Below are 24,687 nucleotides of genomic sequence, written 5' to 3'. Positions count from 1 at the left end.
CTGCTAGAATAGAAGAAGTTAAGGACCTTGACTACTGTACTGGGAAAGACTGCAATTTTTAAAACTATACAGTCTAGAAAGGAGAAAAGAACTCTACATGATAATACAAGCATGGAAGCAAATAGAAGGAATTACTGAAAACATCATGGAGCTAAAAATATCAGAAAGAGCAAGCCGAGCTAGATTAATAATGCCAAAAAATATACCAGGTAAACTAAGGAAGGCGCACAGGACATTAATCCACTACGCACCAGCATCGATAATGCAGCGACTATTTAATGTGCTGCAGCTCATCTAAGAAATATATCAGGAGTGAGCGTAGATGTGTTTACGAATAAGCTCGATAAATACCCAAGATGCATCCCAGACCATCCAAGACTGGAATGACATAACTGGTGACGTAAGTGCCATTACTGGTAATTTGACTCTGCTTTTCCTGTACAAAAAACTAACAATGTCAGCAGGGAAGACAACTTAAAACTCATTGGAGACTGAAAATCAAATTAAAATTTAAAACAATATTATGCAACTGAGGAGTCTTATACAAGTCAGCATATCTCTGTATCATAGAAGTCTTAATGACTAAACAGGAACTGGAATTTCCTGCTTTTCTCTAAATCTGGGTCAATACCATATCAGTTCTATTCACCATGCTGAGTGTTATAAGTTTTGGGTGTAGCTATTACAGCAGATTTGGAGGATTACTAAGCTTGCAAGCAAATGGCATACCGTCATTTGAAACATGAAAACGGTAGACATCAGTTGAAACTTCATTCACCCAATAAAAATTTACAGTAATCATATGATATGACATGCCATCCATATAAGTAAAATGAGGTTGTCTAGGAGCGGTTACTTTAGCGAGTGGAGGGATATAAGGATTAGACTTGGTCTTCTGCCTTGCAATCTAGTTGTCTTAAGATTCTGACTAGGATTGTGGGTTGAAAGGGTATAGCAGCCAAAGGGTCTCAACTATATAAATAATTTTTGGCTCTGCGAGTGAATCTGTACAGCGCAGCTAACTTCCGGAACCTTTACCGAAAGAAATACTATTAACACTAGACTCAAATAGGGAAGAAAGTTATGCTAGGTTTGGCAATAGACCAGGTAAGACCACAATTACCACTTTCAAGAGAGGATTCACTGGTCTTCTGAATTTTAATAATGGAAGCTAGCTATATCAGGAGCTTATGAAGCTCGTCACTACCTAAAGTTAGCCGACTTGTGAATTGTCTATAGTGGGAGGCATTCATTATTGTCATCTTCCCCACTAAAATCAAGTAGCATAATCTTTCTTGAATTTTCCCCTGAATAGCTCTCATGCACACTCCATGAGATAATTACTAACAAAACCCAGGGATGACATCTTAATGCATAATAATACAAAAACAATCTGGAGATTTTCAATCATTACCAACACAACTGAGAAACTAAGGAGACAGAGACATTGACACATTAATTACTAATTACCACTTAAATGTTCCTTCCTTTACTAAAGGCATGTATTTATTGGTGGGAAAGAAAATGGGAAAATTCTAAAAATGTTACAGGTAAAGGTTGTTTAAACAAAGCATCTGAAGAAGTAATGTGAACATCAGGGGAGGTTCATAGAAATATAGAAGTACATATCTCAACCATTTAGCATTTATCTTCATTTCTAAATTTGTGTAATAAGACAATGAATTTTCTCTATAACAATATCAGATGGCAATATAACTAAGATAATTCACTATCTTTTTATTTTTAGTTGATAAATTGCGGAACCAAATTAATCAAAATTATCAACTAACATAACTTGAAGATCTAAAACCAAAAGTATTTCCTAAAGAAAACCAAAAGTATTTCCTAAAGAAAAAAAAAAACAAAAAACGTATTACCTCTTTTCCATTTCTTGAATTCTGAACATCTACAGCAATACTTGCTGAATTGGAAATTCTTCCTTCATCATCAGGGCACAATGACATAGTTTCTGTTTGCTCAAAAGCTGAGCTTAATTCTGTCTGTATAGCTTGAGTACCAACATTGACATCTTGTGATTCACCAAATTCTGATAGATTTTTCAAGGTAACTACATTCTTTAGAGAAGACTGCAATGTTGTCATGTCAAGATCTGGCGTAGCATCTGTATCGTTTGGCTGATTGGCACTTGAAGAAGGGGTCAGATTCTGGGAAAGGTAAATGCAAATAACATTGTAAATCAATAAATTAAATATATAAAATCTCATTTAGATATCGCTAACAGATTTAAAGGCTTAAAAATAACAATTACTAATATTTTTGAATAGGTGTAAAAATCACGAAAGCTAACACATGATGAGCTTAAAAAATGTATTGTAGCCACGAAAGGAAAAATTTAAAGGCTATTTGAATTGGCACTTTCTTCCATTAGTGATATCGACGGACTCGCAATGAGAATACATGTACAAAGACATTGTGTGTACAGTATACATGAGAATGGATCCCACAACTGTATTTTCTTGATAATTCTACATATGTCAGATTTTAGATGAGAGACTAATGCTGGATTAATGGAAAACAGACCAAAGCTTAGATTTAATTTTGACCTTGGGTACAAGTAATTAAAGAGGATTCATCATTATTCGTTTGGATATAGTCATCAACATAGATTATTTTACTCGTCTCTGACCAGCTAATTCTGTGACTAAATCATAACCAGTGGGAGGCAAATACATTATTAAGGGACCCTGTCTCTCTTACGCTGTTTCATTCTAACAGAAATGCCCTTGGATGTTTGGCCAACATAGAGGAAGTTGCAATCTGAACTATAAAAAATTCTAAAAACCAGACACCATTACTTTCTTTATTTTCTATATATTTTAGAATGTACCAATGAATTAAGGGGGCCGGCCATCTAATGACAATTTTTAATGACAGGACTTTTGACATTCATACCACTTAAGGTGACTCAGGACATCTCCAAACTGCATAGGATTTTTGCCTCTGACCTTCGGTTTTGCAACGCCAGCGCCTATTTATCCTGAAAATTAATGTTTTTCAAATTCTATCACCTCCCTTGATAATTATTACAGAGATCTGGCATTACTACCCTATATAGACCTGATATACCCCTCCAATAATATAAAGTTTGCTTTTTTCTAAAAGTAATTTTTTGGCCAGATGCGAGTTTTTCATTATGGTAAAAAAAAAAATTAACCCCAAAAATCCGGAGGGAAAAAAAATTAAACAAAAATTGGAAAAAGGGCTTCATTTCATGGTTTTATAATGTATTTCTATGTTACATACCAAATTTCAATACTATATCTTTAAAACTAAGGAAGACTATTGAATTTGAAGGTCAAAAAGTATAGTTTTGAGATACAGACGTCCAAAGATTTTCTTTGTATTTTTACAAAGACAATATTGATAAATCATGATTATTATGAATTTTATTCTTTTTTTGGTTATTAATAAGGGGAAAAAAAGTTATGTATAATAATTTAATCATAAATGAAGATCCTTCTGCTCAATATCTTGCTTCTTTTGGCTCCTGTGAGGCAAGGTGACTTCCCCCCATGCCACACACATACACACAGTGTATTTGTGCGTGTGAGTGTGTGCACTACCGATATTACCCTCTTCTCAACTCTTAATAGAGCAAATTTTCTTCTTCCTTATGTTAGGGTGATGTTGAAACTGTCTTTTCCTTTTTAAAATTATAAAATTCTTGCCGAAAACGAGAAAAACAAACGTAAAAATGAGTGAATGTCAGAGGGCGTTCAAAGTTTTCTTTGTATTTTTACAAAGACAATATTAATAAATCCTGATTATTATGAATTTAATGTTCCTTTTCGGATATTGATAAACGAAAACAAAGTTATTTATAATAATTTACTCATAATCAAAGATCCTTTTGGTCAATATCTTGCTTCTTTTGCTTGTGTCAGGCAAGGCCAACCCTTTTCCATCCACACACATACAGTGGAACCTTGACATGCGAATTTAATTCGTCCCATTACCATCGTTGTATATCAAAACAGTTGTATCTCAAAGCATTTTTCCCATTTAAAATAATGTAATATGTATTAATTCGTTCTAGCTCTAAGAAACCATACCAAAACACAGCTAAATTACATATAATGTACACAATTTATACACAAATAAACGAGTAATAACACACATAATGATAAAATAACATAGTACAGTAATGTGATAAATGATAAATTTTATAAAATCAATAAAAAAAAAAATAAAGGAATTCTACTTATCACAAAGAAAGATGACGCGAGGCCAGCAGGCAGAGGAGGTCGGGAGAGGGGGCAGGGTATGATTTTGTTTTCTTTTTATTTACGTATGTAGATTAATAACTACGTAATAAACACAAATGAAATAACATTGCTAAACTAATTTTTATTTATTTTTTCTCTAATTACGTAAACACTTATCATCATCACCTTCATGTCTGGCCTTTTTGGCCTCACTTTCCTGACTTTCATCACTTTCAGGTCTGGGCCTATCGTGCCAACTCTTTGGGTTGTCTTTATTTTTCACGATTTTATTCATCTTCACTTTTCTAGCATTCATTCGTCATTTTTATCTAATTAATCATTCTAAACGCCTTCCTATCCCTCATTCCACATATTCCCATTCCTATTTTTCATTCCTTATCACATTTCCCACATTCATTGATTTCGCTAATTTATTTGATTTAGCGTAGATTTAGCTAATCGGCTGATCAACCCTGCCTAGTCCGTCGTCAACCTCAATTTTCGGATCAAATAATTCCCTTATTAATAAGACATGCTACCGCCGATACACGATATTTTATAGTTTTTAGCTCTGTGGTGCTTGATTATACAGCGTCAAAAGAGATTTAGCAAAGAAAAAAAAGATTTCATTTATTACAAAGAGGGTGTGGCTTTATTGCTGAGTGAATGGATGACAGGTAAAGTAGTGGAATGGAAGGAGATATCATCTAGGTTAATGTGGGTAAGGGTTAGGTTGGGTAAGGAATGTTGGGCGTTTGTCAGTGCCTATGGGCCAGGAAGTGAGAAAAGTGAAGAAGAGTGGAATGAGTTCTGGAATGAATTAACTAGGTGTGTAGAAGGACTGGGTAGAAGGAATTATGTAGTTGTCATGGGTGACTTAAATGCTAGAGTGGGCGCTGGAGAGGTAGAAGGTGTCATTGGGAAGTATGGCGTACCAGGTGAAAATGAGTGGTGAGAGACTGGTAGATATGTGTGTTGAACAAGAGATGGTAATAAGTGCTAGCTTTTTTAAAAAGAAAGATAAAAATAAGTATACATGGGTAAGAGTGGCAAATGGAAGAGTAGTAGAAAGGGCATTAATGGATTATGTGTTGATAAATAAAAGAATGTTTGGAAGATTGAAAGACGTGCACGTGTTTAGGGGTATGGCTAACGGTATGTCTGATCATTTTTTGGTGGAAGAAAAATTAGTTGTAGCAAAAGTGTGGGGGAATAGAGTAGGTGGATGTAAAAGGGAGCTAGTGAGGGTTGAAGAGCTAATAAAACCGGGGGTAAAAAGTAAATATCAGGAAAGGTTGAAAATGGCATATGACGAGGTGAGAGTAAGAGAAACTGGTAATTTAGAGGAGGAGTGGAAGTTAGCAAAACAAAATTTTGTTGGGATTGCAAGTGATGTATGTGGCAAGAAGGTTGTTGGAGGCAGCATGAATGGTGGAATGAAGGGGTGAAGGTAAAAGTGGAAGAGAAAAAGAGGGCTTTTGAAGAATGGCTGCAGAGTAATAGTATAGAGAAGTATGAAAAATATAGAGAAAAAGGTGGAAGTAAAGCGCAAGGTACGTGAGGCAAAGAGGACAGCTGACCTGAGGTGGGGTCAGGGACTGGGTCAGTCATATGAAGAGAATAAGAAGAAGTTTTGGAAAGAAGTGAAGAGAGTAAGGAAGGCTGGCGCAAGAATTGAAGAGACAGTGAAATATGGAAATGGAAGGTTGTTAAAAGGAGAGGAGGCAAGCAAAAGGTGGGCAGAATATTTTGAAAGTTTGCTGAATGTTGAGGATAATAGGGAGGCAGATATAATTGCTGTTCCAGGTGTTGAGGTGCCAGTGATGGGAGATGAGAATGAGATAGATTACAATAGAGGAAGTGAGGAGAGCACTAGATGAAACAAGAGTAGGAAAAGCATCTGGTATGGATGGTGTGAAAGCTGAAATGTTGAAGGAAAGGGGTGTGACTGTACTTGAATGGTTGGTGAGATTGTTTAATATGTGTTTTGTGTTGTCAATGGTACCAGTAGATTGGGTTTGTGTGTGTATTGTACCACTATATAAGGGTAAGGGAGATGTGCATGAGTGTTGTAATTCAAGAGGTATTAGTTTGTTGAGTGTAGTTGAAAAAGTGTATGGTAGAGTAATGATTAATAGGATTAAGGATAAAACAGAGAATGCAATCTTGGAAGTACAGGGTGGTTTTAGAAGAGGTAGGGGTTGTATGAATCAGATTTTTACAGTTAGGCAGATATGCGAGAAATATTTAGCAAAAGGTAAGGAGGTGTATGTTGCGTTTATGGATCTGGAGAAAGCATATGATAGAGTTGATAGGGAAGCAATGTGGAATGTGATGAGGTTATATGGAGTTGGTGGAAGGTTGTTGCAAGCAGTGAAAAGTTTCTACAAAGGTAGTAAAGCATGTGTTAGAATAGGAAATGAAGTGAGCAATTGGTTTCCGGTGAGAGTGGGGCTGAGACAGGGATGTGTGATGTCGCCGTGGTTGTTTAACTTGTATGTTGATGGAGTGGTGAGAGAGGTGAATGCTCGAGTGCTTGGACGAGGATTAAAACTGGTAGGCGAGAATGATCATGAATGGGAGGTAAATCAGTTGTTGTTTGCGGATGATACTGTACTGGTAGCAGACACAGAAGAGAAGCTTGACCGACTAGTGACAGAATTTGGAAGGGTGTGTGAGAGAAGGAAGTTGAGAGTTAATGTGGGTAAGAGTAAGGTTATGAGATGTACGAGAAGGGAAGGTGGTGCAAGGTTGAATGTCATGTTGAATGGAGAGTTACTTGAGGAGGTGGATCAGTTTAAGTACTTGGGGTCTGTTGTTGCAGCAAATGGTGGAGTGGAAGCAGATGTACGTCAGAGAGTGAATGAAGGATGCAAAGTGTTGGGGGCAGTTAAGGGAGTAGTAAAAAATAGAGGGTTGGGCATGAATGTAAAGAGAGTTCTATATGAGAAAGTGATTGTACCAACTGTGATGTATGGATCGGAGTTGTGGGGAATGAAAGTGATGGAGAGACAGAAATTGAATGTGTTTGAGATGAAGTGTCTAAGGAGTATGGCTGGTGTATCTCGAGTAGATAGGGTTAGGAACGAAGTGGTGAGGGTGAGAACGGGTGTAAGAAATGAGTTAGCGGCTAGAGTGGATATGAATGTGTTGAGGTGGTTTGGCCATGTTGAGAGAATGGAAAATGGCTGTCTGCTAAAGAAGATGATGAATGCAAGAGTTGATGGGAGGAGTACAAGAGGAAGGCCAAGGTTTGGGTGGATGGATGGTGTGAAGAAAGCTCTGGGTGATAGGAGGATAGATGTGAGAGAGGCAAGAGAGCGTGCTAGAAATAGGAATGAATGGCGAGCGATTGTGACGCAGTTCCGGAAGGCCCTGCTGCTTCCTCCCGTGCCTTAGATGACCGCGGAGGTAGCAGCAGTAGGGGATTCAGCAGTATGAAGCTTCATCTGTGGTGGATAATGTGGGAGGTTGGGCTGTGGCACCCTAGCAGTACCAGCTGAACTCGGCTGAGTCCCTGGTTAGGCTGGAGGAACGTAGAGAGTAGAGGTCCCCTTTTTGTTTTGCTTTTTGTTTTGTTTCTTTGTTGATGTTGGCTACCCCCCAAAATTGGGGGAAGTGCCTTTGGTATATGGGGGCAGAGAGAGAGAGAGATCATTCATATTTCTCTCACTAAATATTCTATTTCGTTTTGGAAGCATTATTGCATTTTTGAGATAATTTTCTTGACTTTTCTCTTATCACCTGCTTTGTCTGTAGCTTTGGGACCTATGGTAAATAATAAAAGACAAAATAACATGAAAAATAGGCAGAAATACAACGAACTACACAACGAAGTGTTAAGGATGCAGCAACAACAAACAAACAGACCGAACGCCATCTATCGGTCACCTATAAAACTATCACATGGCAAAATTGTATCTCAAATATTTCGTTGTATATCAAAGCATATTTTTTCAAAAATTTTCTGTTATATCTCAAAACATTCGTATATTAGGGCAATCGTATGTCAAGGTTCCAGTCTCTCTCTCTCTCTCTCTCTCTCTCTCTCTCTCTCTCTCTCTCTCTCTCTCTCTCTCTCTCTCTCTCTCTCCTCTCCCCTCCCTCCCTCCCTCCCTCCCTCCCTCCCTCCCTCTCTCTCCCTCTCTCTCTCTCTCCCTCTCTCTCTCCCTCTCTCTCTCTCTCTCTCTCTCTCTCTCTCTCTCTCTCTCTCTCTCTCTCTCTCTCTCTCTCTCTCTCTCTCTCTCTCTCTCTCTCTCTCTCATATTATTTATGTAATTATTCATACCTCATACTTTTCAACTTTTCCAATATACTTTTACATTCACTACTTCCCCGGAAATACAAGAGCCATAGATTGAACGTTTAACTTTTCTATAGCTACGATTGACTACTAAAATCTACCGAATACCCAATTAGGAGTAAAATGAAGTATTTGTTCCCTTTCACCAGTAGATTTGAAACCCTGTATAAGTTCAGTATATGAACGACAGCAAACACACACACTCTCTCTCTCTCTCTCTCTCTCTCTCTCTCTCTCTCTCTCTCTCTCCTCTCTCCTCTCTCCTCTCTCTCTCTCTCTCTACTGATATTACCCTCTTCTGAACTCTTAATAGAGAGAATTTTCTTCTTTCTTATGTTAGCAAGGTGTTGGAATTGTCTTTTCCTCTTTAAAATGATAAAATTCTTGCTGAAAGAGAAAAACAAACGAAAAAATGAGTGAATGTCAGAGGTCAAACTCAGGCAAGTACTCTCTCTGAGGTTTGTGGTAGGACTGAAGGGCAAATGGTGTAATTTACCTTGTAATACATCGTCTGCAACTCGTGAAAGTTATATAGATGCCATTGCTCACAATTTCTTTTACATGAAATGTAATGATTATCAAAATGTACAATAGCAGAAGAATTATTACATTTTCTTGTAGTGAACAATGTTAATGATTTATCGAGTTACTTGTACTAATTACCCTGTCACTAATGAAAGTAAGAGGAATTTTGACAAAATATTTCGTATACGCATTCTCCATTGACATATGAAGCTCGTGAATCTTTTCAGGATATTTTTTTTCTTCCTATACCCCTATATATTGGCATTCCAGACAGCCCCCTTAATGATTGAAACAAATTCATAGAGATTAAGTTTTTTTTTTTTAAATAAATATCCAAAATCATTGTCAAAATAAACAATATGGGAGGACCACACTGAAGAATTTCATCTAGATTAAAAGTTCAATAATAGTATGGATTGGTGAAAGTAACACATAAGCATCTAAGATGTCTGACAGAAATACAATAAATCATCAACAGGCACCTTGGTAAACAAAGAGGAAACATCAAAACTAGGTAATCTATGTTCAGAATTTGAGTTAACATTTTATAATTTGTTGCAAACATCAACTGAATTTTATTATTTAAGGTTGAAATAGATCCTTAGCATCTAACCACAGATTAGTTACCTTGGTGTTACTTCGTTGTTTACCAAGGTGCCTGTTCATGACTTAATGGATTTCCTGGCTGGTATTTTAGATGCTTATGAGTTACTTTCACCAACCCATACTGTTATTGAACTTATTTGTCTGTGTAATAAAAGTAAATTTAGTTTAACCACTTCACTTCTTTGACGTCAATCTACGTGAAAACATACCTGGTAATACACACGGTAATGTCAGGATACTGTCATCTCCATTACTATTATCCTTATAATGATTATTAATATTATTATCATTATTATAATAATTTTTATAAGCTACAAAAGAGTATAGCACATGGTTGTATATCACAGGGGTTTATACTTGGGTAAATTTCACTAAATCTCCTCTCCCTAATATTAGCATCTCTCCCTCCTGTCTTCAACCAACCAATAAAATTTTTGGGATTCTCGCCTTTATTTCTGAATATGTAAGAGCTATTTCAGTCCTTTTATGTTACCATGAAATAATCACACCACTCTCTTGAGCCAATAGCGACATTCCCTACCTTAGGTATTACTCGACCCCCCCTCGACATCCCCAATTGGGAGACTGTCTTCCTACCACCAATCAAAATACGAGATGCTAGTCCTCAAAAGATATGGCTGCCCACCCGATTTTGTCAAGCTGGTGCGTGCCCTCCATGACGGAATGGTTGGGAGAGTCTGCCACCAGAACTCTCTTTCAGACCCATTCCCCATCAACGGCGGCCTGAAGCAGGGCTGTGTTCTGGCCCCAACGTGTTTCTCGCTATACACCGCAGCAATGCTCAACGAGATTCCCCCAGACACACCCTCAGTCGACCTACGTTTCCGCATGGATGGAGGCGCTTTCAACCTCACCAGACTCCGCGCCAGAACCAAGACCACCTTGTGTGCAGTGCGAGAACTGCAGTATGCTGACGACATTGCCACCCCAGGTCAGACGGCAGAGGACCTGCAGTCGTTAGCTGATGCATACAACTCTGCCTACGAACGTTTTGGGATGCAAGTCAACACAGATAAAACCAAGACCCTCGTCCAACATCCACCAGGACTGATGCTCTCAAACTTCAATACCACAGTGAATGACCAACCGTTAGAACAGGAGGACCAGTTCTCCTACCTAGGGAGCATCCTAACATCAGCTCCCACAAGCAAAAAGGACGTGGAGAACAGGATCAGGGCAGCCCACTCCGCCTTTGGCCGACTCAACTGCCGCGTATTTAACAACCACGCACTGACAATGACCACCAAAATAATGGTGTTCAGGGCAGTAGTCCTCTCCACGCTCCTGTATGCATGTGAAACATGGACGCTATATAGAAACGATATTAAAAACCTAGAACGCTTCCAACAAATGAAACTGAGGCAGATCTTGAAAATCCCCTGGGAGAGCCACACCACCAACATATAAGTCTTAGAACGTGCCTCGCTGACCAGCGTGGAGGCCACCATCATCCACCACCGCCTCCGCTGGATAGGACACGTGCATAGGATGGATCCATCTAGGCTCCCAAAGAAAATATTCTACGGAGAACTGACCCAGGGCACCAGACCACGAGGAGCCCACAAAATGCGCTATAAAGATCAACTAAAGCGCACCTTGGCTCTAACTGACATCGCTCCTTCCTCATGGGAAGAAACAGCCAGGGACAGGAAAACCTGGAGGAGTACAGTACACCATGGCACCGTGGACTTCGAGGAGAGGAGGAGACAAAATGAGGAGGCCAGGAGAAGAAGAAGGAGAGAGCGATTAGAACAGCCCCGCCCACCACCTACCCTCCCTTGTGAACACTGTCCGCGACTCTTCCACCACAGACTAGGACTTAACAGCCACATCAGACACAAGCACCCACCCCATAGATAAGAGGCTGATGGCTAACGACAGAACCCAATACTCGGACACGAGTGGGCGCCGACGACGACATATATATATATATATATATATATATATATATATATATATATATATATATATATATATGTGTGTGTGTGTGTGTATACAAATATATAAACATATAAAATACATTAGTCGATATGATATATCAACCTCTAAAGCCATACATTCTAATATCGTCCTCCAAAAGAAAAATGAGGTATCCAGAAGGTAACTGTTTATTTACCAATATGTATTCCTCTTCCGCATCTTTAAGGGAACAAAGACTTTGCACACATCTTGGTACAATTCTTTATTTTTTTTTATCAGACTTGATATTCCATTGATAGAATGAACAGCACATGATTCTCAAGTTAGATTAATTAAAATATGATTCATGCACAGTTTAGTTAAAGCCATAGCCTCTGTACCATGGTCTTCCACTGTCCTGGGTTAGAGATCTCTTGCTTGATACCCTCAAGCAAGAGATCTCTAACCCAAGACAGTGGAAGACCATGGTACTCGGGCACACTATTTTATCTCGTTTCTCATCGTCTTGTTATTTTGAAAATTCTACCCTCCTGCTATTTTCAAGTTTTTATAGTTTATATATGAAATATTCATTACAATGCTGTTACTGTTCTTAAACTCCTCTTGTAGCTTTTCCTTATTTCCTTTCCACGCTGGGCTATTTTCCTTCTTGGAGCCCTTGGGCTTATAGCATCCTATTTTTCCAACTAGGGTTGTTCCTGAGCAGGTATTAATATCAATTATATGATTTACAGTTATCAAACATAATAGTACAGCACATCAATCAAAATCTTGCCTCTATAAATGCCAATACTACAATATACTAACCTGTATAACAGAAGATGAACACTTCGGTGTGCCAGGCAAAGTGTCTTCTTTAATCATAACTCTTTTTAAGTAACCAGGAAAAGCAAATGCAGCCAAACACTCCTTGTTGACCACCCTGCCTCTGATGAAATTGGAAATAAAAAATAATCATTTGATACCCAGTAACCAAATTTCAATATACAGTATTTCTATCAAATTAACATTAATTATCAATTAGCTATAAAAAGTTTGATCAAACCACTGAACTAAGCCAAAAATATTTACTGCTACACAGCTAGCCCACAGGATTTTAACAAAACACTCAAGTCTCTCACAATACTCATTAAGTGGTCCATACAGTATTCCCACATCTATTGTTGATAATTAGCTCAAGGCCCCTCCATAATACTATAGGTGAAAAGCTGCAATGTAGTAACACCCTATTCATTTTATTACTTAATTATCTTTTAAACATTTATAAACCTCCCCCATACTAATATTAAACCACCCTCTATCTACATTACCTTTTCCCACAATCTTCTATAGTATTATACAATAAACATTTTTGTATCTATGAAAATTTTTTTTGTGTACAGTACATCCAGTAAAATGTATAAGCCATTACAGTAAACACTATTTAAAGTTATCTGATAAAAGTTTTACACTCTCCGTTTTGCCCAAATACCTTTATTGTGCCCTAAATGACTGCTATAATCCACCTGGGTTGATTGAGAAATTTTAATATTGCCAGCTTTGTCAGTTAGTACCTAACTGAAACTTTATAAACAAATAAAAATTTAATTTGAGAGAGAGAGAGAGAGAGAGAGAGAGAGAGAGAGAGAGAGAGAGAGAGAGAGAGAGAGAGAGAGAGAGAGAGAGAGAATGAATCTGAGCGATAATAATAATGGCTACAAATGTACTAAATGAAAAATATGATAGTTTATAACATATTGGTGCTTATGTAATATCAACTATATAGATGTTTTGAATAAGTTAAGGAATAGTATAAACAATACTCTGTTACTGTATTTGTATGAACGCATATCGTCCCCTCTCGGATGTATATTCCGGAAATCTGAACAAACGACCATAGACATCAGTTGATCTGATCACAGCCCAAAGTAAAACAAAAAGGTGGCAGTAATACTCGACTGTTAAAATACAGTACTTCAGAATTTTAAAACAAAAGAACAAAAACATTTTATCAAAACATAATTAAATCTATAAATAATCGCAATTTTCTAGAATACAATGATGTCTCCTAAAAACAGTGGTCTGGTAATGAAACCAGATGGAGCATTTCAAGCTATGATTTGAAATGGATTTATACATGGTATAATTTTTTGGTGCCCTATTTAATTGACTTTTCAAGGAAACAAAGATTTTGGTTTCTTCTTATATATGCAAGTCAGAGAGAGAGAGAGAGAGAGAGAGAGAGAGAGAGAGAGAGAGAGAGAGAGAGAGAGAGAGAGAGAGAGAGAGAGAGAGAGAGAGAATCAGCTGGTATAATTGAATGCTGTGTTTTCTTGTTGCTTCTTGTACCACCTGAAGCGAGGAAGTGCTCACCGCAACTAACAAGTGTCATGTTAATCTTATTGTTAAACTTAGGTTGCCAATGTGAACTAAGATTCTTTTTGTTGCAGGCACACACATGCGTGAGCAGAGAGAGAGAGAGAGAGAGAGAGAGAGAGAGAGAGAGAGAGAGAGAGAGAGAGAGAGAGAGAGAGAAAAAAAAAAAAGCCTTTATATACCATGCACTACACAAAAACAAATATTTGTAAAGCAAAACTATGCTGTTTAAAATATATGATAAATACTATTGCTGATTCTTCACCAAAAGTTAGGCAATTCATCAACGTTAAATGAGCCCTGTCTATGTGTGAAAGCCTTGAACACCCACAGGGAAAAAATTAGGCTTTTATATATACTGTCCTAAACAAAAATCATGCTTCTATGTACAATCATTAACACTACCATTAATGTACAATCATTAACACTACCATTAAAATTATCTATAGGTTAAATAAAAATGAAGGTTTCTGTTAATGCAATCACAACTCTCTTTACATTTTGTCAGGTGGACTTGCATGGCTAATATGTGATTTCATTGATGAAATGAAATTTTTCCTCAAATAGGCTATTTATTCTGAAACTGTTAATAAAATGTAAGGTAAATATTGTTTGGTTACATTTATTATCAGGCACCATACGTAAGCCTACCATTATACTTGAAAGGAAAATATATTTGATACATTTTGTGGTGCTTGACTCACAGACTTTGAACAGCTTCGCACATACAGAAAATCTTATTTCGGGGCTCAACCTGTGCCGCCCATTGAAATGCTCCTTAAGCACCATTTCTAAGGTATATAACTGCTATATATTACCAGAGAAAAATTGCATAGGAATGCCAGGTTGAACCCAGCTCGCTCACCTATATAAGGTGTCGATATATTACAAGGGCGAGATAAATCATAACCAGAGACCTCGCACCAATTAAGAGATTTCCTCTTCAAAATCCCTGAAACAGCAAGGTGCAGTTCAACATCTATGCTGCGTAAGCTACTACTACCAACCCAACCCACGCTAGTGAACTCACTCCTATTATAGCACCCGTACTGGATACGTCTCGCGTTTTTTTTGTCTTGTGTTTCTTTGCTGTTTTCTCCGCTTTTCGCTCTGATGTCGGACTCTCAGGTCTCCCCATCAAAGTTAAGTACCAGATCTATGAGTTTTGAGCTTTGGGAGGTAGCATTGCCTTTTATTGTTAATTATTCGAGTGTTATTGTCTCGATGTTCCGACCGTCCGAGGTCTTTTGGCGCACTCCCCTCCCTTGCTCGTTCGTCACGTTTCACAATGTGAGTTTCATTACTGATCGTTATCTGTTTCGAAAATTATTTGGAGTTATTTCACCATTACACCTATTTTTATTGTGAATCTTTTAGATCCAGTTTAATTTTAGATCATCTATTCATCATAGCTTGTTCTCGGTTGGCATGCCTGCCTTCGGGCTTAGTCTAGTTGGTTTCACTCATGCCTTATTTATTGTCAGTTTCAATATTTATCATTGTTTATGCTACGATTACCATCTAGTATCATTATTTAGTTCGAGTGGGACTCTCGAGACACGGATATTTTATTACGAGAGGCAGTTATTAGCATCTTATTGACGGCATCTATCCGCAGTAGGTTCAGTTGGTACCCCTGATCAGAGCGTCTCACCCGCTCTACAGGCTCCTCGTCATACCCCCCCTGCCAACTCCTGCGTCCCTCTCTTACTGATTTGTTTTACGCATGCTTATTCCAGTTCAATGCTTACATTATTTGATATTTAGTTGATCATTATTACTGTTCCGTTATGATCTCTGTTTGTTCCGTATCCGATTACAAACCAGGCTTTTATGTACTTAGTTATATCGGACAGGTTGGTATTGCTGTCTTATTTTATCACGTGATCTCCTTGTTCCCCCTCACGGACTTGTTCTCGCTTCCCCACTATCCCACCCCCAACCCAGGGGTCCCTCCCCTACTGTTCATTGTGTGTGTGGTTTAACTCTACGGCCGAGTCTTCTCGTACCTCAGTTCTCCCACCACCTTCCCCTCCCCCTCATCCCTACGGGGATTTATTATGACTCACTAGTGGGTGGCGAGACTTGCCCCCGGGGTTTTCATCCAGTACACATGTACCTGGTCGTTCCCGTTTTCTTCCCCGCCGCCCTGATTGGCCATCAGCGGAGGGGAGAGAAAACTAGGCTCGGCTGGGTTGCAATTTTATTATTTCCCTACTCGACGGAATCCGTATTATTTTAAATTACACCCTGGATATGGAGTGTTATTGTGTTTGTTAGGATACAAGTATGTTCCGCAACCTACGGAACTTCCCTTTATGATTAATTCTTACCAGCGGATATGGAGAGTTATTGTGTTTGTTAGGATACAAGTATGTTCAGCAACCTACGGAATTTCCTTTATGATTAGTTCTTACCAGTTTAACATTGAGTGCTTTGTGCTACCGTTTTCCCATCCGTCCCGTGTGTCACGGAACTGTCCTGTTTTCTCCCGTTACTGGGGAATCTTGCTATGAAGGTTTGAATTTAATGAGAATGTCTTACGACAGATTGCTAGGCCTCCGGGCCCCCCGCAACTGCTTGCCGGGTCTGACGGGACTCATTTTAATATTACGACTCTACTCTTCTACATTATGGACGGGAAACTGTATCTTTCGCCATGGACAATTCACTTTGAAATGATCATAATACGGAACTAAAATTTTTTCTCAGAGGTTTATATTCTAGGATTACTGTTACATATCATTATTCTACATTTAAGTGCATCCTGACTTAAGTTTAATACCCGGCCCCCCCGGGACCTCTCTGAGATATCTTAACTATTAAAAATATTCTCTTTTCTTATATTCAAGTGTACCCTGACTTATCTTACCCGGTCCCTCTGAGATATCTTAACCCTGGAAAGGTACGGTGGGTCGTCCGCGACCCCGGGCGTAAAAAAAAAAAAGAGGTTTTTCTCACGTGACTCACCCCCGTGACTGAATTTGTGGGTGATCGACCTGCAGTAGGTGTCTCCCCTACACGCTCTAGTAGTGTCCAGATGTGCATTGCTGTAGCTGTACTCATTCCCCGATTTCTGAGACGCGTCGGGGTCGAGCGCGACCGAGTTTACCCTTCTAAGGTAATTTGCATAATTATCAAAGTTATTACGTATTATGAAATTGTCGTAGAATGGTGCAACTTGTATAGGTTATCAGTTGTGGAAAGTCTTGGTGGATTGTTTGGCTACCATGTGCATGATTTTTTTTTTAGTTAAAATGTCGTTCATCACCACGAGGACCATTTTACCGCGACTGCCCCTTTTTCATTTTTTTTTCATTTTTTTTGACAAGTCATTTTTCCGTAAGATATTGCCAAATAGTGTCGTAAAACTTTTGCTTTTTTAGTGTTGGAAAGTGTGTCTAGATGATCTGGCTACCCATGCGTGACTTTGTTTTTGTCAGATACGACGTAGTTATTGGTATATTGGGTATTTAACTGCGGTTGCCAATTTCTGTTTTTTTTTTCAATATTTGTAAAAATTTACTACGTAGTAAGGAATTGCCGTATATTATTGATTTTTTTTTCATGTTTATGTGTTAGAAAGTGTGCCTTGATGGTTGGGCTAACACGTGCATGTCTTTTTTTTTTTATCTGAGATGCCGTATATTACAATGTTGGGCCTTTTACCGCGAGTGCCCCTTTTTCATTTTTTTTTCCATTTTTTTGCAAATCATTTTTCCGTAAGATATTGCCAAATAGTGTCGTAAAACTTTTGCTTTTTTAGTGTTGGAAAGTGTGTCTAGATGATCTGGCTACCCATGCGTGACTTTGTTTTTGTCAGATACGACGTAGTTATTGGTAAATTGGGTATTTAACTGCGGTTGCCAATTTCTGTTTTTTTTTCAATATTTGTAAAAATCTACTACGTAGTAAGGAATTGCCGTATATTATTGATTTTTTTTTCATGTTTATGTGTTAGAAAGTGTGCCTTGATGGTTGGGCTAACATGTGCATGTCTTTTTTTTTATCTGAGATGCCGTATATTAGAATGTTGGGCATTTTTCCACGAGTGCCCCTTTTTATTTGTTTTGCATTTTTTTGCTTAGTCATGTTACTGTAAGGAATTGGCAAGTAGTGTCGCAAAACTTATATTTTTATAGTGTTGGAAAGTGTTTCTAGATGATCTGGCTACCCATGCCTATCTTTTTTTTTAGCCAGATATGGCGTATATATAGGTATGTGTTCGATTTTCCTGTGATTGCCATTTTTTCGTTTTTTCCCATTTCTTTCAAAATTACTACGTACTAAAGAACTATCACAAAGTAATGATTCATTTAGATTTTTATTTGTCGGAAAATGTGCCTTAATGGTTTGCCTAGCACGTGGCTGATTTTTTTTTTTTCTGAAATGCCGTATATTAGAATGTTAGCCATTTTTCCGCGAGTGCCCCTTTTTATTTGTTTTGCATTTTTTTGCTTAGTCATGTTACCGTAAGGAATTGGCAAGTAGTGTCGCAAAACTTATATTTTTATAGTGTTGGAAAGTGTTTCTAGATGATCTGGCTACCCATGCCTATCTTTTTTTTAGCCAGATATGGCGTATATATAGGTATGTGTTCGATTTTCCGGTGATTGCCATTTTTTCGTTTTTTCCCATTTCTTTCAAAATTACTACGTACTAAGGAACTATCACAGAGTAATGATTCATTTAGATGTTTATTTGTCGGAAAATGTGCCTTGATGGTTTGCCTAGTACGTGGCTGAATTTTTTTTTTCTGAAATGCCGTATATCAGAATGTTGGCCATTTTTCCGCGAGTGCCCCTTTTTATTTGTTTTGCATTTTTTTGCTTAGTCATGTTACCGTAAGGAATTGGCAAGTAGTGTCGCAAAACTTGTATTTTTATAGTGTTGGAAAGTGTTTCTAGATGATCTGGCTACCCATGCCTATCTTTATTTTTAGCCAGATATGGTGTATATATAAGTATGTGTTCGATTTTCCTGCGATTGCCACTTTTTCGTTTTTTCCCATTTCTTTCAAAATTACTACGTACTAAGGAACTATCACAGAGTAATGATTCCTCTAGATGTTTATTTGTCGGAAAATTTTGTTTACTTCTTTTTTGATTGAATATCATCAAATTTTTTTAGCTAAAATATTATATTGTTTTAAATTTTTTATTTTTTTTTTCGATTTTATTTCCCTTCAAAAATTTTTTTTTGTGTCAATTTTAATTTTATAGTCGTAAAATAATCGACAATTATCCAGCAACCCACCATACAATTTTTATGCATATCCAAGAATAATTAGATTAGTAAATAACACCTTGAAATTGACATACCCTTCCTACATTTCAAGTGGCAGATTAGGGAGTCTGAGTCAGTATTGTTGGCGGCCATTTTGTGGACATATCCAAAGCGTAAGTTGCCCTATATATATATATTCTTGTTCCCTATAGAATTTGTGATATTTTGGTATATTTTTACCTGCATAAATATCATATTATATATTAAATATATGTATTTTTTTACGAAATTTCTAAGTACTCAAAAAATTACCTTTAGATATGGCACCTGATATAAATGTAATTTACAAAATAATGAAGATTTTTTTACAGATTTCTATTTTAGGATAACATATGTTTATTCCCTAAAAAAATTAGCCACTTCCTATTTCATTTGGGTACCCAAAAAAATTCATGAAATTTGGACAAATTTTTTTGGCCAAAAAAAGTTACCCTTTTTTTCTCATTTCAGATCTTCACCTCCATGGGTCTGACTTCATCCAAAATACATCAAGATGTGTCCTAAACATTCAAGAAACAATTCCTAAAAGGATTTGTGTATATATGTATATACTTTTTTTTATGAATTTTTATGTAAGGTCTTTTTTTTCTACTTAATTTTTTAAAATATTCATAATAAATAGTTTTTCTGCAGATGAGTAGTATTTATCTTTACAGTTGTTTTAAGCATTCATTGAAGTTTTTTTTGGCAAAAGAAAAAATGAGGTTACTGCAAAAACTGATTTTTCAAGAATTTTTTTTGGCGTCGGGGTCGAGCGCGTCCGAGTATACCCTTAAAGGGGTGTCCGAGGAGCGTACCTATCCAGGGTTAAGCTTACATACCATGATCCTATATGCCAAAGTGCATGCTGAATTAATTTTAATTCCCGGACCCCCCGGGTTCCTTTGTAAGATATCTATTATGGGGTACTCATGGATCATTCCTATTACAGATGGTCCGTTGCCAAATGACAGCCTGCGCAGCCGTTCTCCAGCAACCCTGCAGCCACGAAGTGTGTAGGTCCCATGCCGACTGTGGTGTCCAGGTGGATGGAATGGTGGTTTGGCGCCTGGACAACTGCCTCATATGCAATGAGTTGATCTCCACCCTCTCCTCTGATTCGGTGAGTATCTCTCGGTTTCGATCCAACCTTAGGCATGGTTTAACCTTTATTTCCATGTCTGTTTTCTTTCAATTTTGATCGATTCATTCCTTGATAATTACTATATCCTTACTCCTCCGGATTTTTATCCTTAACGAAGTATATTCTTTCAGAGCTCCCAGTCTGCTAAGACTTCAGCCCGGACAACCCTGAAAGTCTAGGTAGGTGGCTTTGCTCGAAACGTAAAGGCAAAGCAGCCTTATGTACTATCGGAGGAGTATTGCAACCTGGTATACCCGAATGCTAAATCATCGGCAGCAGTTTCTAGGGATGTCGCGGCCCCCATCATAGCCGATATTAACGCAATGATCGGCCTCCCTATGGATTTAGGACCTTCCAACGACCCTATCACTGACGACGTTGCCGCTATGAACCTGGACGTGGAACCTATGGCTTTTGATGAGCCAGAACCAGGTAGGGAGGTAGGTGAGGCAGGTGGGTTTCGGGCTAAGATTCCTCTCCTTAGCCCGTCTTTCTCTACATCCTCTAATACTCCTTTTCAGGGTTTCCCGGGGGACCACGGGTCTGTTACCAAATCCCGCCCGGTTCCCCCTAAATAAAGTCTTAGAAGAGGCCTTTGCTTTAGACTCGGAAGGTTTCTAAATCTCCGAAGTCTTCGAAGTCTGTAAAGGTTTCTCGCTCTAGAGTCCCCAAAGACTCCGCTGTTGCCTCCCCTCCCTCTCACGACCCGGGAGCGCAGAAACCCTACGTACCTGTTCCGCCGTCCTTCGACCCGGAGGAATTTTCATCTAAACTGCTGACGCAGATTGGCTCAATGATGTCTTCCATCACGGGCAGGCTGCAGACCCAAGAGGGTCTCATGGAGGGCCTCATGAGACAGGGGTTGCCACAGCAGCAACAATTCATCATCCCGAACACCTCTAAGCTACCACCTTTCACTAAAAATAATCCTTGGAGAATGGCCTTGCACTCTCCCTACACTGATGGCATGTTGACCATCGAAGGTTGTGGCACCCGGCCGGTCGACGATTTTGAATTCTTCCCTCCCGGTCTTAAATTCCCTTTCCCCAGCTTCGCCCGGCTGACCAAGGAGGCTCTTGTTAGATTGGACAAGGTCCCAAAAGAGACCGTTATTTATCCCAAGGAGCAAGCCCAATCTACTTGGGTTCGAACCTTGGGCGAATGGGATTGTGTCAACACTATGCTGACCCCCCACAGGAGTTCCTATACCATGTTCCTTGTGGACGAGCAAACCCCTACTCCATGCATTACAAAAATGATGGAGCTCGCTCTTCAGGCCGTCGCCGAAGACAAACCATTGCCACAAATACGAGAGACAGACCCAACATCTCTCTTGCTCCCGTCAGACAACGAGTGCTGGCACAATATTCAGGCCACTTTTACTTCTGGTAAACTAGCGGCTGACTGTGCTTTGACACAGTTCAGCGAGAAACTCCCGAGGCTCCCGGAATCCTTAATCCGTCTTGAGTTTGAAACCCGGACCAGGTTTAGTAGAACTCTTAATTCCGGGACAATGGCAGAGGTGCTCTCTCTCACATACGAAGAGGAGTCGGTTTTTAAAGTTCTAAAGAAGTCTTTACTTCAATCACTTTTGTCATGTGCCTACGACTTTCTAGTAGCTAGACGCAGTTGCCGTAGGCATGTGCTAGCTGAAGCTACCATTCGGCATGAGCCGAATAAACTTCTGGGGTCCGGACTTGTTCCCGGAAGACCTAGTGAATAAGGTCCTTGCAGAAGCGGCTAGGGTTAATCAGAGCCTCAAGGTTCGCTGGGGCCTCATGCCCAAACGAAAGTTTGAACAGCCAAGCGTTCAATCTCGAGGCAGGAAGAGGCTACGCCCGTACCACTCTTCTCAATACTGCCAACCTCTTCCAGTCGTACAGCCTATCCCGATGGCACAGGGAAATCAACCTTCCACTTCCAAAGGCCACCCCCAACAACAATATGTGTTGGTTCCCCAGAGCCAGGTGCCTTCCACCTCCTTTGCCACCTCCCCCGCCTTTAACCCCAACTACGAACCCCGGGGTACCTCTCAGGGTTACCAACGTGGTAGAGGTTCCGGAACAAGGGGATCATTTCACAACAGAGGTGGCGGAAAATCCTTCTACCGTGGCAGAGGATCACGAGGAGGACGTGGAGGCAAATCCACATCAAGCTATTGAAAGCTCTCAGGTAGGGGGAAGGCTTTATGCATTCCGGCACCGTTGGAAGTTCAGTAATTGGGCCTTCAGCATAATTTCCAGAGGTCTGGGGTGGAGTTGGATAGAAGGGCCCCTTCCACCGACCAGATTCCATCAACTTCCAATGGAGGAGCTGACTTTATTTGCTCAAGATCTTCTGCAAAAGAACGCAATCAAAGAAGCAAAACATTTGAGATTTCAAGGTCGCTTGTTCAGCGTGCCAAAGAAAGGCTCAGACAATCGAAGAGTCATTCTCGATCTGTCTCGTATGAACTTGTTCATTCAATGCGACAAGTTCCGCATGCTAACCGTTTCTCAAGTGCGGACCTTACTTCCCTGTGGGGCCGTCACCACCTCCATAGATCTTACAGATGCCTACTACAGTATCACGTTCCGATAGCAAGGCACTTCCGTTCATTCCTAGGATTCAAACTAGGCAACCAGGCCTACACGTTCAAAGTAATGCCATTCGGGCTTAATATTGCTCCCAGAATTTTCACAAAGTTGGCAGAAACAGTAATCCAGGAGTTACAAACCCAAGAAATTCAGGTAGCTGCATACCTAGACGACTGGCTCATTTGGTCAGACAACGTCGAGGACTGTCTCAAGGCAACAGACAAAGTAATTCAAGTCCTACAACACTTAGGGTTCCAGATCAACTTCGGGAAGTCTCGGCTGGTCCCAGAGCCCAAATTTCAGTGGCTAGGACTACAGTGGGATCTACGCTCCCATACCTTATGTCTCCCCAAAGCCAAGAGAACGGAAATAGCAAAGAGCACGAAACGTTTTCTCAAGGACAAGCTGACGTCCAGAAGGAGCCAGGAGAGGATCTTGGGCTCCTTACAGTTCGCCTCAGTGACAGATGTCCTACTGAAGGCCAGACTGAAGGACAAACAGAGTTTGGAGCTCCAGAGCGAACGAAAGGTATTGGGACAAGAAAGCTCGTCTTCCTCCAGTTCTGAGGAGGAGACTCCAGCCATGGACAAAGGCCAAAAACCTGGCAAAGTCAGTCCCCTTACAATACCCATCTCCAAAACTCGTTATCCACACAGACGCCTCCTTGACAGGCTGGGGAGGATACTCCTAGCACAGGAAGGTTCAGGGACTATGGTCGACGATGCTTCAACAATTTCACATCAATATCTTAGAAGCCATGGCGGTCTTACTAACTCTGAAACGACTATCCCCAGCCAAGAAAAAACACATAAGACTGGTTCTCGACAGCGAAGTCATAGTCCGCTGCATAAACAGAGGAGGTTCCAAGTCAGGCAACATCAACCATGTAGTATTTAAGCGACGCTATTTAAAACCTCTTAAATTCACTACAGTAGCAGCGGAGAATGTGGTTCCATATGAACATGCTGAGTCTTAACTAACCATGTCTTGCTATCTTCTTCCTCTTAACTGCCTTACTTACAGTTCCTACCTTGGTTTTTGGTTTTGTTTTACCTGAGCTATACCAGTACAGTGCAACATTTTATTATATCAATTGCTCTTCTTCCACGAATTGTTTTTGTTGTTTCCACTCATGTTACCTTTTCAATCATGTTGTAATTCAGATTTTATCCTGTGACTGCTAATACCTAGCTGTCTCTGTCATCCCTCCTTAAGAGAGTGATTTCATGTTATCTTTATTACTTTTCAATATTAGAGAGGGTATACCTCTATTCTTATATACGTTTATTGAGTAAACCATTTGATGTTACCATGTCTTTAATTGTTTTCCTCTCAGGTTATTTCCAAGTTTGGGATCATTTCTCTTGTACTATTTCACTGGGCGGCACAGGTTGAGCCCAGAAAAGGGATTTTGACGAAGGAAAAATCTATTTTTGGGCGAGAGACCCGTGCCGCCCAGTGAACCCACCCTCGAAATCCCTCCCTGCTTGGGCCCCAAACTTGGGGTGCTATAGTGAGTGAGTTTACTAGCGTGGGTTGGGTTGGTAGAAGTAGCTTACGCAGCATAGATGTTGAACGGCACCTCGCTGTTTCAGGGATTTTGAAGAGGAAATCTCTAAATTGGTGTGAGGCCTCTGGTTATGATTTATCTCGCCCCAGTAATATACCGACACCTTATATAGGTGAGCGAGCTGGGTTCAACCTGGCATTCCTATGCAATTTTTCTCTGGTAATATATAGCAGTTA

The 24,687-nt window shown here is 39.5% G+C and overlaps 1 protein-coding gene across 4 annotated transcripts in view; it reads right to left on the bottom strand.

Annotated features, from left to right (window-relative positions):
• The window catches only part of LOC137627725 (uncharacterized), a 245,881-nt gene that overhangs the window by 70,822 nt on the left and 150,372 nt on the right, over positions 1-24,687 (bottom strand). For all 4 annotated transcript variants that reach the window (XM_068358992.1, XM_068358994.1, XM_068358993.1 and 1 more), the window contains exons 10-11: positions 12,409-12,529; positions 1,878-2,165 (exon numbers count right to left, since the gene is read on the bottom strand). In XM_068358992.1, coding sequence (XP_068215093.1) covers positions 1,878-2,165; positions 12,409-12,529 — 409 coding nt within the window. The remainder of the gene's footprint in view (positions 1-1,877; positions 2,166-12,408; positions 12,530-24,687) is intronic.

The sequence above is a fragment of the Palaemon carinicauda genome, chromosome 35, assembly GCF_036898095.1.
Source record: "Palaemon carinicauda isolate YSFRI2023 chromosome 35, ASM3689809v2, whole genome shotgun sequence".
In the NCBI taxonomy this organism is placed as follows: domain Eukaryota; kingdom Metazoa; phylum Arthropoda; class Malacostraca; order Decapoda; family Palaemonidae; genus Palaemon; species Palaemon carinicauda.
Note: the sequence above shows the minus strand (reverse complement) of the source record. Positions and strands in the feature narration are given on the sequence as shown.